This window comes from Trematomus bernacchii, unplaced genomic scaffold (assembly GCF_902827165.1).
Source record: "Trematomus bernacchii unplaced genomic scaffold, fTreBer1.1, whole genome shotgun sequence".
Lineage (NCBI taxonomy): Eukaryota > Metazoa > Chordata > Actinopteri > Perciformes > Nototheniidae > Trematomus > Trematomus bernacchii.
In genome coordinates this window covers 998,949-1,016,294 of record NW_022987686.1, presented here as the reverse complement: position 1 = coordinate 1,016,294, position 17,346 = coordinate 998,949, and the positions used below count along the sequence as shown (strand labels likewise).

Below are 17,346 nucleotides of genomic sequence, written 5' to 3'. Positions count from 1 at the left end.
GCAGCACCAAATAAAACGTTGTGGTCTGTGTATCTGTAAACACTCAACCCGGTTTTTCCATTGTCTCATTCCCAGGAAAGGAATGTGTTTATGAAGGCATATAAATCAGCAAAACTACACAAAAAAACATGAAAACAGGTTAAACGTACAAATATATATTACAACACAATAACTATGTTGTAATTTTTTTCAGTACATGCTTCAGGCTCACACTCAAAGACTTAATTTTCTTTTTTCCCTTTTCTGGGTTGAGGCCGTTTTGTTAAGTAGGTAGCAAGTGTTAAGGGGTTATTCCACACTAATCGCATCCAAGTCATATGATCAAACTGTGAAGAGGCTGTCAGGTTAAGCTGAGTCAAGCTGGACACTTTACAACATCAAAACAGGAAGTCAAGCATATTAAAGGCTCATAAGGTATAATAATGGTATACCAATGTTTCTTTGTTCTGAAAGGAAAATTCAATACGAATTTGAATTACAAAAAAACAACAACGTAGGAATAAGGTGTACTCTGGACTGAAGTAAATAGTAATACTACAGTGTTAAAAGACCAAGCAGATAGTTCAGTAAACTATATATTTGATAGATACAGTAAATAATAAAAGTTTCTCAGGGTACAGGAGTTTTCTTTTGAAAGTTGTGACCGGAAACAGTTGTAGTTCACCTTGTTTACGTTGACAGTGGTCCACTAGTGACTAGTTTCCCAGGCTAACTAACCATCAGACGGTGTTCAGACAGGAGGCATGGGACTGTGGAATCACCGAGGGGGGGGAACTCTTCTCCAAAACAACACAAACACAGGGAAAGAAGTCTTATCCAGCCAGAAGAAATTCAATGGAGCTTTACTTTTACACGTGTATTGATTTCTACTCAGTAAAAGACCGAACGAGAAGACTTAAATGACAGCTGAAGTTATCCGTGCTTTTTTGATACCTAGGGCAAAGTGCCACACCTTCGCTTAGCGCAACAGGTAGGTCGAAACATTTTCTATCCTTTAAGGCTTTCTCACATCAAAAATAATGTTCTGAATTAACTTTAAAGAGTGGGGAAAGTGTTGTTGAAGCGCTATTAAACCGTGGTGAGCTCAGCTTCGACGGTTCCTCACAGCGACAGGTGAGCCCTGAGTGGTGATGTCAGCCATATGCCGAGTCGCTTTGAAAAACAAAGAAATACAATAACGTCACCTTGCTATAGATAATAAGGTTGTTATAAGGCTCTATTAAATGGTAAATTAAAGTTATGATAAGACCCTTTACGCTTTTGTTTTTAGATAGCCTACGCAAAATGTTGTTTTTGACACTGACAATGGAGATGTTGTCTCCACACCTGCACTTAATGGCATATGGCTGTTAGTACACACTATACAATAAAAAATACATTCATATAAGCTATCAATACGTTTATGAACTGTCAGTAGGCATGAGTGTAACTAAAAGAAAGCAAATAAGTTGTGTTTTCATATTTGTATTTGATAATTTATCCTTTTATACATTTTAATCTTTATTGTCCCTATTTGTAATACAATTATGGTAGACAAATACTATATATTTCAAAATATTGTGTTGGCCTTCAGATAGTGATCAGGCTGTAAAAAGCCCATCATGTGTTTGTTTTATATCTAACTTAGGATCTTTTGCATTATTGATTCATTTCTTTATCAAAACATCTTATTATACGAACATTTCAAAAGCCAAAATATATTTCAGTAGCCGTAATATATATTAAATCATAGCTGAAATGATTAGACGACTAACTGTTCATCGACAGAAAAATCATAAATAACACATTTTACATAGCCTCTCTAATATATGCTTTTGCAGTATCATTTTCTCTGTTTTATATCGTCTTAAACTGAACATCTTTGTGGTTTGGACAGACAAAACTAAATATTTAAAGACATCATTTTTGGCCTTTTAACTAATCTCTGTAAAACATGTCTAAAGCTGGTGCAAGCAAATGTTAGCCAATCAGTTTCTGTTCTCTAATCATACCAGCTGTAGTAGAATATAAATGTGTGTATCTGTGTAAAAACTAAATATTTAAAAGTTTCAATATGTCCCTACAATGTTGTTAAAGTGACACACAGACGCTGATAAATTCCATCCAGGCCTGAACACATTCACTGCAGGCAGGTGAAGTTAATGAGTGAATGGAGGGCTGGTATGGAGGGCATTTGTTCTTTGTTAGGATGGAGTGGAGAGGCCGAGGAGTGGTCTTGAATTAGTTAACCAGAGCTCCTGTACACGGCCTTGGGCTATGTTTGCACATCTAACACGTAGCCCCGCTGAACCCTGGGTCGTTTAAAAAGGCACACAAACTTGATGCTTGAGCGCAAACCAGTCCTGTCTGCCGTTTATCTCTCAACACTCATGTTAACCGCCGTCTACAAGCGGCTCTCATATATCAAATGTCTCTTTAAACTCCGTGATGGTTTTCTGGTCAGTTTTTTTTTTTACCTCAAGTCAGGTTAGATTTACAACATCCTGACAATTGATTTACACAATATGCTCAGCTGCGGTTTGGAAAACACATTTTCCTGGCTTTAGAGGCAGACTCCACCCATGTGGCAGCCTATTAGACAAAACAAGCCATTAAAAGCGTATGCAAATATTATTTGCCCAAGGGCTAGTTTGCCTTGCAGCAGGATGGATGACTCGACCTGAAACAGGATGTAAACAGGAGAAAAGATCTCAATGCTGTTGTTGCACGGATAAAGATTGTGTAATGAATTTCCAAGAACATTTTATAATATGTAACAGATAAGGGAGTGTACTGCCGCTCCTAAACAGACAGAAGCCTATTAATATATATATTTTTGGGCACTTTTGCATAGTCTTGTTGTCTTGTGTTACTGTCAGGATTTGACAGGGTGTTGGGCCTAAAAGCATTACAAAGATGATGGCAGGATACACATAAAAAACAGTTTAACACAAAAACAGGGGAACCAGGCAAAACAGCAGAAATAAAAACTGAACCTGTACAGACCATAGAGCACAAGAAGCGGATTAGGAACACAGGGAGAACCGACAGGAACATCTAGTACTGACAAAGAACAAAAGACTCAGCTGGAGAGGGGGAAAAAGGGGCAGCAGGTGAACACAATCAGGCAGGAAAACACAGGAAGTAAAACAAGACCATGACACATGGCATTTCAAAATCAAACAGGAAACAGAAACTATCTGAAGCTGCTACTAATAGATACTTTTATTTAATGATTAATGAGGAATTACATTGATTATTTTGCTTATACTATATCAGAAAACACACTATTCAACTATTCAACTGACTTGTATATTCACACTTACTGTAAATATTAACCTGGATAATGTATGCAAATATATCCCCGTAAAAACTAACAAAAAGGAAATGTGTACATTATAGTTGTTTGAATGGTTAGACCCACTTAAAAATGTTGTTTAGCCCCTGTTTTATTTACAGCTGCATCACTGGCTCTATATGAAATAAAAGCGAGGTCTTCGTAGGTTTGTTTACTCGCTTAAAGTACAATCAAGAGCTCTTGGCTCAGGAGGATCCACGGGGTGGAAAACAGCAGCAGGTCTGTTTGCAGTGTGAGAGGAGGGGGGGGGGGGGTATTGATAAGTGAGGGCTGCTGGGTAATAGAGAAGAGACAGGGCTTGTTTTCATCGGACTGCAGCTCAAGGCCAAATAAAAAGAAGTTTGGAGCTTGACCTCCCAAAATGTACATGGACTACTTTGAGTAGAGTAAGTTGCTTGTGTAGGCGGAAAATCCATATCTAAATTGATCCATTACGAGTGTTAAATTAATATAAATTGGTCGGCATGACAACTCACCATGGATACGCTTGCCTGATCAAACCAGGCGTATTCATATAAGACAGTTAAAGGTGAGCCCGTCGCATCCAAATCAATTGAAAATGAATTATGATTTGACAGATATTTAAAAGTGTTTCATTGTGGTTACACAATAACATCACTCTGACATCACTCGCTCTTTTATGGGAAGCATTATCAGGTGTGGGAGGTTATCTCATTTACTGTATATGCAGGTTATTAAAAGCTGGATAAAGCAGCGAGTGAGACAGCGACACTTTTTCTTGTCATTGTTCAGACTTTAGAACGGTGTATTGACATTTCAGGCTGATTTGAAAAGCCTCAGAGCTGATAAGAGGCTAAATTGACAAGCTTATCGAATGCTGCAGTTCTCTCTCAGCAGAGAAAAGCAGAGGTAACACCGGCAGCTACAAGGAAATCCTGCCAATAAGTGCTTCTTCTTTATTTGTGATATGGGATTAATAGCCAGTTTCAGCTGAATTAAATGGAATGGATTTTAGATCAGGTTTAAATTAGCACCAGGCTGATTGTATATGATATTAAGAAAGACTGGATTACTGTACCATTTGCTTTTCAAAGTACTAAATAAGGGATGCAACTTTATACCATCCGTTGGGGCTCACCAATATTTCCATATCATTATGTATCGCCTTAAATGGAATGTTGAGATATTGTGATACCTCCGCATATCTTTCTGAGCAACTTCCAGTGATAACATCTGCCCTTATGTCAGTAAAAGGGTACAGCTTATGTCATCCTGAGACCCATCATGCTCTTTTGTTTTGGAAAAACGCAAGGCAGCTATGTAGACAAGCGGCTTCACAATCTTGTCTTCCCTCAAAGGAACTCAATTGTGTAGGTCCAGAGCCCAAAATAATGTCTATAAAGTGTTGTTTAGTACCAAAGATATTCAGTTTGGAGTGGTATTAAAATAGATATGCTTCAAATTCTTGCTTCAAGGCTAAACAGTTCATCTTTGCAGCTTTTTAGATCGGATTAGAGAAAGGGGACCTTGTTTTCAATTTGTAGGATTCACCACAAAATAAAAAATGTTGACAAGGAAGCCCTCAGTTTTTTATTTAGCATGCCAGACAAACATCCATTGTAGCAATGAAGATTCCCACTATAATTATGTCTGCCCTGTCTTGGCAGCTGTGATAAAACTCACCATAAGTATAGAAAAACAACAACAGACCATCATATGGATGTCAGACCAGTTCGCCCACTTTTCCATCAACAAACCCCTCCCACGTTAACATGATCTCTCTTCTCACTGTACCTTCACACACACAAAACACAGACAAACACTCTGACCAGAAGGTGTCAAGATATAAATTATGCTTTATAAAGGTAGCACTCAGTTTACATTACAGTTCCATCAGGGGACCGAGTTATGTAGCAACAGCGGGGTCCTTGTATTGAAAGACTCCTTTGTTGTAAAGTTCACCAGAGACCCTCGAGAGAAATATTCATATCTACACCTCAGGGCAACATCTCTCCGAATGAGCATTCAATTACTGTCCGAAGATAAGAGAAAAATGTGTATTATCTATTAGGAGGCCTCTAAAGTTATTCAGGCTCTCTAATCCTCGTCCACCTGTGTGTAGTTTCATACTCTTGGTATGTGCAGTGTTTAGACCCGCAACTCAAACCCTCGGTTAGACAGGAAAAAGGTTGTGGATAGATTTCAGTCGTCCAAGGGCAAAACAAAAATAATCGTCATCAGATATGCTGGAGGATGACTATATTTAGAGAGTGTTTTTTAGTTTTGAGGTCGTATGAGAAAACGAAGATCAAATCAGTACACCTATTTATTTGTATTTTCATCCTCATTATTCACCATTTAAAGCAGAAATACTCCAGGAAACAACACATTTGCTATGGAGGGTATGGTGTCAGATACATCTCTCTATGTAATCCAAATGTCATTTTTTTTACATAGATGCTCCGACAACTAGTCCCTGTGTATAGCGAGCCAATCACTGGCATTTTGCTCTGTGCACATACGTCAATTAAGCGTTGATAGTGACCAATGGCATTGTGACAGAGAAGCATAGCGCACCCTCCCCATCCAGTTACCCAACAGGTTATCACCGTTAGCTTTAGCAGTGTTAGCATCGTTAGCCAGCTCAGCCATCGCCATGTTGAGAACCGTATGGAGGTAATCTCAATGCTCAAATGTACATATAGAGTGGGGTTGAAGGTGCCCTGTGTTTCCTCACAAAACATATCCTCTTGTTTACATGTTTGCACTCTTGCTATCTTATTTTTGTACTGCCTTTGAGCGATGCTACATTTTCAACACCTGTACATATTGTGAAACCATTGGCAGAAATATGTTTGACATCAATATGCTTCCTTGCAAGGAGTTATATGAGAACACACCAATCGCATCTCTGTGTGCTAACCATGAAATATGAAGCTACCGCCAGGGTTTACTTCTCTTGTTCAAAGGTTAAAAAAAGATCTGCCTTCTAGCACCTCTGAAGCTCACAGTATAATCCTCTCTGGTAATGAAACCCTTCAATTAGTGTGAAAGTAACCACTCCTTCCCCGCATAATAACTGTTTTTAAACTAAACTCTTAACAGGTCAAATACATTTCAGCTGGACTCTTTCCAGAGGAAGAATTATGTTAAGCCGTATCTTTCCTGAGGAATTTCTCCACCCACAGCAATCGTTCAATATTGACTCTGACTGCCAGGTCCAGCGTTATCCCCTGGATTTCAATCCAGTCCACTTTTAGGGGACACTCTACAGCAATCTCAGTTTTATTGCACCTGTTTCTCCAAGATGAAATGTTTCAATTTCCCCCGGAGAAAACTCCGAAAGTGAAGGAACGGGAGCTGGGCCAGGCTGCCAGAGCTGACATATCTCTCCCCTTCAGTAATCGTCCTCCGGTCCTCCCTATCATAAAACAGGAGCAATATATAAGATATTGAATAGCACAGGGAGCAGATAAAGCCTTGTTATAGCTGGCCAACAATGGCCAATATGTGAATGAATGATAGCCATTTGATGCACAGATTGAATTCCTGATCTCGTTATGACTTTGGGAAGTCTCCAGGGAAACAACATGATTGGTCATTTGGATATGCTGCTGTGAATCTGAGTCAGATGCTGGTGTTACTGTGAAGCCTGCTGGATAGATTCCTCAATACTGTGAGGTGTACATGGCGTTGTTACAACTCACATCCTGCCTTGCTCATCAAGCTTAGCCATTACGATGGATGTGATGGATGACAAGCATACAAATAAAAAGAGGTGTTCTGGATACTTGGAGTTAAATAAAGTAAAGGCATAAAATGATAAAATACTGAAATAGTGCATTACTTAATTAGTAAAAACACTTCAGCTACACAACAAAGTATCTAGTTGTGGGTTGCGTTTGGGCAGGTTGTTAGCTAGAATCAAATGTAATGTCATTTTTTAAAACTCTAATATCTAAGATTTCCCTTTTCCACCCGCTAAATTGTTAGAATGTGCTGCTCTTTTCTGTCTCATGTGTCAACATTTTGATGGGCAAAGCAAGCGCTTTAAAGACGTCATCTCTCATCATCTTTTCATGAAGTTGTTACGCTTCAAGTTTGGCCGAACCACTTGCATTGAATCAGCTTCGGTCTAAAGAATCTAACTTTTAGGACCATGGGGAACTCTTTAATACCGCACTGGTTTTCCTACTTCTCGCTGTGTAATCTTTAACATGCCACACTGGTTTTCCCACTTTTCTCTGTGTATTTAAAGTTATTTACTCTGCAAACACAGTGGTGCTAAGATGACAGCTGTGAGTAGACACAGTGGAGCCAGAGCATAAGTCAGCCCGCCTTGTTAGTCATGTTTGTCTTCAGGCAGAGATCTTGGGAGTTGTCTTCGACGTTTGACGCTAATGTCACTTAGTGATTTGTGATGTAACAAGCTAAGATGGCAGTGTGACTGTATCTCTGCCCTGAGGAGCTCTTCCTACTGACCAGCAGCAGGATGCTCAGCCCGAGGTAGCTCTGCAGTCACATGGGCAGCACCCAGGCCACACTGAGAGAGTTTTTGCCTTGCAAATTGGCAACCCAACTCCACGAGGATGCAAACCAGCTTTTTCCGACCCAGGCAGCCAACCATCAGTCGGCCTGTGGGATGGTGTGTCCTCGTTATGTAAGAAACAGAAACATAGACAATTTGTTTCATTTAAAACAAGGGTGTCCAAACTACAGCCCCCAAATGCGGCCCTTGGACCATTTTGAATCGGCCCTCACTCAGCAAATTAAAAAAGTATAATGACTTAAGTAAAATAAACTTCCGCTTGTCTTACTTCTTAAATATATATGTTCAAATATATTACACAGTAGTATTCATGTGTTAATAAACCCAATTTTCAAATAAATTCAGTCAATTAAAGTTGAAAACATGTTCTAACAATATAAGTTGATAAGAAAAAAGCCCATTAACAAATGTACATAACAACCTTGAAATATACCCTTCATATTTCCCCTAATTATAAACAATCTGAAGCTTCTGTTTTAAGGACTGAGCTGCTAACAAAGTCAAGTAAACCCTCTGGAGAGCTGTGATGTAGGCTGTTGTTTTCTTAAAGCATTTTCAAGTATCAAGAATAATTGACCTACATTGGATTGACTTTTCCAACTTATAACTTAACGTATGAGGCAATATACCTCACCTCTAGTGAGTGGCCCAGCCCTTCGTATATTTTTCTGTATGTGGCCCTCGGTGAAAAAAGTTTGGACACCCCTGATTTAAAACATTGAATTGCACCTGTTTTAGTCAGTAATAATACAACTCCAACAACCAAGAGCTGAGTAAACACGCGGCCTTATGTAAGATGAAGAAGAAGTGTGTTTTACGTCACATCCCTGCCACAAGTGCTTCATTATATCCAAGCTTGTTATGTTCCCATGATTTGACACATGAGAGGGAAAGTCATGAGATAGACTGCAGGGGTAAATATTCTTGGAAAGATCATCTTGTTCCATTTTGTCTTTGCCTCCTGTTTCTAATGCTATATCTTTGAAGGGACCTAGTGGTCACATACTATAAAAAAAACGGACTATTCATCATTCACTTATTCTGCGGGTTGAAATGTTTTTAAGAAATATATGTATTATACAAGGCATATCTTAGTGCTACTGTTTGTTTTATGTGTACTGTAAAATGTTCTGGCTCCGTAGCTACAGGCTAAAAGATATAAATGTAGTCAGCAGTCTCCAATCCTTTTAGTGGCAGCTTTATCTGTGAAACTTGGACAATAGTTTATTAATGCAATTCTAATTAAACTGTTTTAGTTTACCCTTCATGTAACCGTATTTTATTAAGAGAAATGTGCGTCATTTAACTTGAAGTTATTGCTTAATTACCCCGCTGTCACAACATTTAATAATCCATGTACTGTCACCGTGTTTTTATCTGTAGTGAAAACATGGTGCCAGGAAAGGAGCTAAACTTATTCAAGCTCATAATTAATTCACAACAATCCAGTCAGAGATTGTTATGTCACAGGGTTTAGGGCCATTCATTTCAACAAATAGATATGTAGTCGGATTTGTGATGAAGTTCCCCGAACGCATCCAGGCAGCCCGCAAGCACATTAAAACATCCCTAAGGGTAAAGACAGCGGATAGAGGCAGACACATATCACCGAGATATGAGATGTACATAATGCACAACAACGCAACAACCATCGCACAACAAACAACAGAAAGAGGAAATCTGGTGGAGGGGGAAATCAGCATGAGACGATTGGGAGTTGGAGCCCGTCAGATGATTATTAACCTGTTTGAATGTGACTAGTAATTGTAAAAGTCAGCTGATAGTGACTTCTTCCGGGACCGATGCGGCACTCCATTAGTGTGATAGTTCCCGATGCCCGCTGGGAAATTACCTCCTGTCTTACCCCCCTACTGGAAGATAAGGGACTCTTGGTTGGTGGGTGCAACCGTGTGGAACAGGGTCCTCTATTTAAAGCACCACTGAATCTCCTAATTGCACTTTTCATGCTACACCCTCTTGGCTTCTTCAACAGTAGCTGCGAACGTGTGGCGGTTCAAATGTTGAATGTGTGTTGGGGATTGTTTCAGCTCGGTTACAGTCCACCTAGTTTCTATGAAGGGCAGGGAGAGAATAGAGGCCGCTCAAAGACAAGAGGAGTGTATTTTGAGATTCGTTCTGTGTTTGAGCTGACTTTGTTTGGCTCTTTTTTATGTTGTGGTGCGTAGAAGCAAACCTGTACAGGGGTGATGAGACGCCTCGGGAAACCAAAGTCATGCTTTGCTGCTTTGTGAACAAACAACACGGTCTTTCATGTTCAAACAATGCGGCCTCACAAAGAGTGGCGCAGTGTTTACGTGTTGTTGTAGGCCAACCTGGAAGTTAGCATCGCAATGGCTGCCTCAACAAAAAAGCAATGGCTGCCTCAACAAAAAAGCAATGGCTGCCTCAACAAAAAAGCAATGGGATTTTTCCATGGTTTTTGGAATATTGTGGCAAACACACATCTGTTCAGAGGGATACTCTCCACATATTGACACCATGTATAATTGCTCAAGCCTGAATGTAATGGGCAGAAGTGAAAAGCTAACATCAGGCTATAAACTCAGTACTTGACTATCACTTTATGCTACAGGCGGATTCGTGTGTGGCTTGATGACGTTAAGTAATCGTATTTAGTCACTTTTAAGCTACCTTTCTTTTAGGACATGGAAAAGCTTTGGACATTCACCAGTGGGGAATTTACTCACATATTTGAAGTCGTAGAACAATACGTGAACATCTCGTTAGCTTCTTTGTCCAAAGACATTTTAAACCAAAAGCTTGAGAAAACCCAAAGCGCTAAAACGCTGACTCGGGTAGGGTTAGGGTTAGGGTTAGTGAACAGCCCCTCTTTAGATTTGCTTTTTTAATGCTTACATGTTGAATGACGTTGCTCTACATAACTAAAGCCTATTGCATCATAGTTGCCTGGGCTTACTGCATCTTAATCACATTCTTCTTGCCTCACACTTTTTAACAAATCTCATGAAAAAACAACAATGAATCACCAACTAGTACCGCCTGTGTTGCTATGTTGATATGTTCAACACCAATGCCCCTCCCAGCAAAGGTCAAATGACAAATACAATACAGACTTATCCTTTTAAAGAAATATTGTTGTTCATAATGTGCTTTGATAGTATTTGTAATTAAATGAAGCAGCACCCGAAAGTTATTGAACTCATCCCACTGTTGAAAGATTGGACCAAAGGTAAAGGACGGACCTGCAGGGTCAGAAAGTTGGGGTTAAGAATAGAAACGTCTCGTGGGCAGACATCTTTCCTTTCTTCCACAAAGAGATACTGTGTCCTCTATCTGCTTCTCCTTCGCTCTCAGACAAACCCATTCAAGACTCAGTGATTAATTATTTACCCAGGCAATGAAATGCCAAAGCCTAGAGAAACACACCACCAGGAGAGAAAAGGTCACTCGTAGACACACACTCCACAACACACACTGCCACACAAACACACAACAGTGATGGATGGCAATAACATCTTTATCGGTGCTTCAGGCAGACAGAGTTTTCATCCTTGTGTCCAAACACCGTCGGGACCAAGGGCAAAGCAAAAACGTGAGTGATGAGACGAATTCCTCGAGAGGGCGCTCATTTAAAAACCGCTCACATGTCAGAGGTGGTGAACCGTCCGATCAATAGCATCTCGCAATCTGTCAAAGTGCGTGCTGTAGTTCCTGTGGCTGAAGAATGAATGTAGCCTCTATAGCTTGGACATTGATGGCAAATGTCACCTGCTTTAAAATATATATCATAGAAGTTTTGCTGCTTCAGATTGCCTGATGTCTTTGTTTATGTCCCTCCACAGCTCCACTACACAGCTGGCCAAATGGGGTGCCAATGCTGCAGGATGATAAAGAGGTGAGTAATTACCTCTGTTTTGTTTTGGGATCCTTTTTAAGAGAAACTGACAGGACACAATCTTACAATCACTTCATTTAACTGATATATGATTGGTTCATTCAAACTCCATTTCTTTAACTTTCCTCTAGTGACATCTAGACGGTTTTTGTTTCATGTTTGATGTTCACCCCAAGACATGGAGGTCTTTCAGTTGTGGTACTCACTAGATTGAAGAAGTATAAATAAAGTATAACAAGGGATCCAAAAACACTGTCTCTCCATTTAAATAATTTACAGACCTTACAGTGAACATTTTTTTACTAGAAAAACTTTATTAGATTTAGCTCCACTAAATGCTAGCAAGCTAATGTGCTAAACTACAATGGGGAACATGATAACTGCATTTTAGCATTAAACACTTTGTCCTTCTGATAAATCAACTTATTTTAAGCGCTAATTCGTGTTAGCTCTTTATATTAGCATACGATAAATATCCAGTCCGCCTCCTCACTAACAGCCTCTCACTAGATTTCCTTATCTGCAGGTGAACAGGGACAATTCAAATGTCTCCTTGCCCACATAATGATTTCTTGTCTCGTTTCATGCAGATAGTGAAGGGTCCATTTATAATATGTCTGCGCTGAGCCTCACGTGGGCTCTTTGTGCAAACTGAGTCAATATGCCAATAGCCATCACCCTTGGTTACTGTATTTCCTTGCAGGACTGTCTGCTCATTAAAAGCCTACACGGCATCGTTGTCAGGGTCTGACATCACGGTGCTTTTTGAGGTGAGCGAGGAGATAGAAACGATTTTGATTGCAGATTAATGAAAAGGCACACTGGGATTCGCATACCACAGCCGTAATCCCCCTCCTCACTTTTTCTTTCCTTTCCCATGTCAAAGACACACATGTGAATGCTTGCGACACACACACACACATACCTCTGTTATTGTCTGGAGTGTCACATTTCTGGGCTTAGTGGTGTTTAGGGTTGGGCAGGGTGGGCTTTTAGGTTACTGGGTCAACAATTCAGTCTCTGTAAGCTGACACATTCCAGGCTGATGCATTTATTTTGAAAAAGAAAATATTTGAATGTTTTCTGGGACGCTGGCAAAAAGAAATATCTCCAGAACTAGTTTTAATGTATATTTGATCCAAAACAATAAAAACAGTGAGTCTTAGCGGTCAGAATTCTTCACATTTACCACAAAATATGACATTTGGACACGTGTTGCTTGACCATATTTAAAGGCAGTGCATGAAGCCTCACCCCAAACAAGCTAAAACAGAGGCCTCACTAACCATTTTTAAATGTATCAAAAGTTTTTTGTGAGAGCTCGCCTTATGTTGGATATTTCCTTTTAACTTGATAGTAATTATATTTTCATTGTAGCTTTACCAATGTTTCCTTTGCTTCTGGCTTAGAGAGACATTATACACCCAAATGAATGTGCCTATCAACCCAAAGTATGGGCTTTTTGGGAGGGGGGCTTAAAGAGGGGGGCGCTAAAACAGAGCATTTCAGACAGAGGGTGAATACAGGTATACTCAGATTGAAACTATGAGAAGAATAATGTGTTTTTTGAACATTACTAGCAACAAAGCGTGCAAGTTATGCCCCCCTTTAATATGAAAATGTACTCACGACAAAAATGTTCATCGTAGGCTAAAGTTGTTATAAAATCAACTTGTACCACTGACTGCATTATATTTCAAACCATTATAATCAGCTTAGATCTAATGCTAGACGTGAGTTGGCATTGTGCTCACATACTGCAGGGATGGCTTATCGTTGTATTAGCTCAAAGGAATCTTATCCTATAACATAATCCCAATTTGACCTAATGCAGTAAACGGCAACTTGTCTGTCGAGCTTTCGCAGTTAAAACATATGCAAATAACATCTTCATCGAGGACGGAGGTGCATCCTATAAAAAGAACTCTTTAACATAAGCAAAACACCACAGAGAGGGAATCCCGATGGAGAGAGGAAGGGGGAACTCCCAAGAACCAAATGCATCTACTTATATGCACATTTGAACAGAGCAGCTGCATTCCTCTGAGTGACTTGTTGTCCTCAAAATGGTTATGTTTAGGTCTGATAACTACTGTCACTCTAATATTCCAAATGTATTCAACCTTCCCAAGCATTTCGAGGCTTTTGTCTCCACCACGTAACAAAAAGTGTAGCAGAAAGGCTGCTTCCAGACAATAGCTTGGAGAAAGAAAGTGCTTCCTCCTGGCAGCCTATGTCCAGCTTCATGACTCATTGGTCTTATTTTTGTATTACACCTTTCATGTGTGTTTGTTTGCGTGGCTTGAGCCTCAAATTTCACCTTGGCTCAGCGGCGGCGCTGCCCAGGAGCGAGAGAAATGGAAAAACATTCATTTTCTCAGCTCTCCACTGTGAAGGCAGACAGAGGGGAGGATGCAGGGTGAGGGAGCGAGAGGTGTTTAAGTCAGAGGGGGTTTGCGCGTGTGTGTGTGTGTGTGTGTGTGTGTGTGTGTGTGTGTGTGTGTGTGTGTGTGTGTGTGTGTGTGTGAGTGTGTGTGTGTGTGTGTGTGTGTGTGTGTGTGTGTGTGTGTGTGTGTGTGTGAGCTTGTGACTAGAAATGTGTAGGCGGTGGATGGTTGTGTGTCTGCTTACCAGGAGTGGAAAAAAAGCTGTTATTGAGTCATTTTATATATCTGAAACTTTTCAATTCTCCTTGTTAAGTACAAGAATAGTGTGAAGTCAAAAAAGAGGTGTTGAGATTTTAAAAAAATACAGTGAGTCGAAAAGAAAAGGACATCTTGAGACAGAATGATAGATGGAAAAACCCGAGTGAAGGCGCTCAGATCAAGGAGAAGTGAAGTGCTAAGGGACGGTAGACGGCGAGCTGCAACTAGAATAAAGTGCCGCTGAAAGAGAGACAAGGAGGAGGTTAGAGCGAGGCTCCTGGAGAGGTGTGAGATGGAGGCAGCTCTGCCGGGGTTACGACTCTCAAAACAAATGAAATGACAAAACATGAGGCTCTCGCAGCAGGTAATGTCTGACAGCCTGTTACTCTGTCAACAAAATAAAGCCCACCTGCCAACACTTTAATACCTGTCGCGCTGTGTGAGATCTTGTGTTTATACCGTATACCCTTGTAGGAAAACTCTCCATCAGATAGGGCTTGAAGCACTTCCTTGTTTGCTTTGTATTCATCTGATTGAGAATGAAAACATTGTTATGAAATGCCCTCTTCGCATAATAAGTGCTCATTATTTTTAGAAAACAAAGTGTGAATTCATTTCCATTTATTAGCTTTTTTTGGTTTTATTTACTTGACTACGCATAATCAGCTGCCATTTGTTTTGTTTTATCCAACAGTTGTTTTCTAAAACTGTTAGACAACCTTTTACTTTCATTTATTTACAGTAAATAATTTAGGAAGTTGGGTGATTTTCTCGTAGATTTCTATACAAACTGATATATTTTTGCAACCAGTGATGTCGCCCCCTGCTGGCCATTAGTAAAAAAAAACATTTCGGCACTACCTCATTGTCTCCACTTTTCAGAACCAGAGGTGGCCACCTACTCTGACCCTTTTGAAAGGTTTTGAAAGTACTTTTTTCTGTCTGTCTCTCCCAGCTACATGTACGACCCCTCGGTGGCGGTGGATGTGAGGAAGACGGACTCTGCCAGCAGCTCGCTCTACCAGCCGCACCAACTCCCCCGCTGCGACCCGCTGCAGAAGCAGAAGCAGGGCTTCAACAACCTGGGCTACAGCAAGTCCAACGACAGCACGCTGAAACTGGAGGTGGACAACAACCACGTCAACCACAGGCTGCACTCACAACCCAACGAGCCCCACAGGCAGGCGACAGATGGAGGTCTGTACATCATCCAGCCAGAAGCTATGGGACCCAGGTGGGTGATGCAGGAAAGAGGCCAGAGCCAAGTCCCCGTTTACCCCAACAGACAGGAGAACCAGAGGAGCTTCTCCGAGCAGGAACGCCATGTGACGAAGAGCAGGTGGGACAACGGCGTAACGGAGTGTGTGATTGGCAGAGAGAGCCTGTCAGCAGACGAGATAGACGAGGGAGTGGGCGGGACTCCGGAGTACCTGTGTGACACGGGGGACGAAGGGAGCGTCCTGTCGGTGGACCTCCAGACCAGCACCACCAGCCTGTCCTCCGCCGACACCAGGGACGGGCTCCGACTGCCCAAGGGTCTGGACGTTTCAACGGTGGAGAGCGGGATCTCGGTGATGAAGAGCGAGGACGAGGAGGAGGAGGAGGAAGGGGAGGTGCATAGCGTCATGGACTCGATGGTGGCAGAGGCTCTGGCTGCTCTAGAGGCTGCGACGGCCGGGGAGGAGTACGAGTGACAGGACACCTCACAAAAATGTCCCAAATTGGGATCAATTAAGTACTCTCTTATCTCTTATCTTATCACCAAAAAACTCACGGACCTGAATGCAACTTGACGGTGTGTTCAAAACCACCACGTAACTTTAAAGATCATGGAACGAATGAAGGAAAACTAAATAAGTACAGATTTATTTTTGAACTCAAAATCTTGTATATTTTTTTATTTTGGACACTTTGACAGAAGATGTTTGCCTTGTGAAGAAGGCAACTTTTCAAATGCCACGAGTGAGAGGTTTGTAGACGATAGATATCAGACCTTTTAAATGAAGTGTGTTTAACACTCCACAGTCCTAACATGTGCTCAATCACTGCTTTGCCATGTCCATACTGCCCTTTTACAGGTGGATGTTTGCTTCATTCTGGAGCATAGCTATGCTAATTGCTAGCATAGAGCTAATTGTGAACACACAGTCCTTGCTTGCGGTCCCTTCAGGAATCTCGCCCTCGTTTCACTGAGCAGGCGAGAGAGGAAAGGTCATCGCATGTTTTTTTTATAACTATGTTAATGTCTTCGGTTTGTATTTATAATATCCTCACTTACATTGATTTATTCTGAGAAGAAACAGGATGGAGGACGAGGAAGCGGTCCTTATTTATAACTTTTTGTGTCATCATTAATTCCGTCATAATTAAGCAGAATGAATATCTACTTTGAAATTTAGGAAGATTAGTTTACACACTGTTGTTACATCATCACATACATGTACACTGACAACTCTTAGTTTTTCTGTCAATGATGTAACTGATTGCTCAACATTACAGAGTGGGACCACTTTAGTTTCCGCAGCCTTTTAACCTTAGCTTAACGAGAACCATAAAGCAGTTTCGACAGAGCCAAGTTTTTTAACGATAGCCTGCCAGACAAAACCTAAAATCCCAGTCAGAGAGATAACGGAAACCGTGACGATTTTCCTCAACTTGCATCCTGCACTAAAATACGTTGTTTTGAGCAAGCCAACACTTACAATACACAACATTTTACGTTTTTTTCCCCGACTAGCTCTGTTTTTTCAGGTCAGGCTTTGTGTTTCTAGCTGGCCTATGACATTAGTTCAACCTGCAGCTTGGTTAAGTGCCTTATAAGGAACTGATTGAGGTTAGATGGTGAGCGTGTGTTAATACGCTGTTTTGCTCATTGAAGTTCTGAGTTCTGCGACTCCCCTTATCACTCATTGTTTGCCTGCCAAATCATTTCTACTATATTTGTATTGTAAAATAAAGGAATTGACTTTAAACATTT

The 17,346-nt window shown here is 40.8% G+C and overlaps 1 protein-coding gene across 1 annotated transcript; it reads left to right on the top strand.

Annotated features, from left to right (window-relative positions):
* The first annotated feature begins 715 nt into the window (after positions 1–715).
* zgc:194930 (uncharacterized protein LOC557813 homolog) lies at positions 716–17,346 on the top strand. The gene is made up of 3 exons (XM_034136942.1): positions 716–970; positions 11,672–11,724; positions 15,325–17,346. The coding sequence occupies exons 2-3, from the start codon at positions 11,693–11,695 to the stop codon at positions 16,061–16,063; spliced, it is 771 nt and encodes a 256-aa protein (XP_033992833.1). The 5' UTR covers positions 716–970; positions 11,672–11,692; the 3' UTR covers positions 16,064–17,346.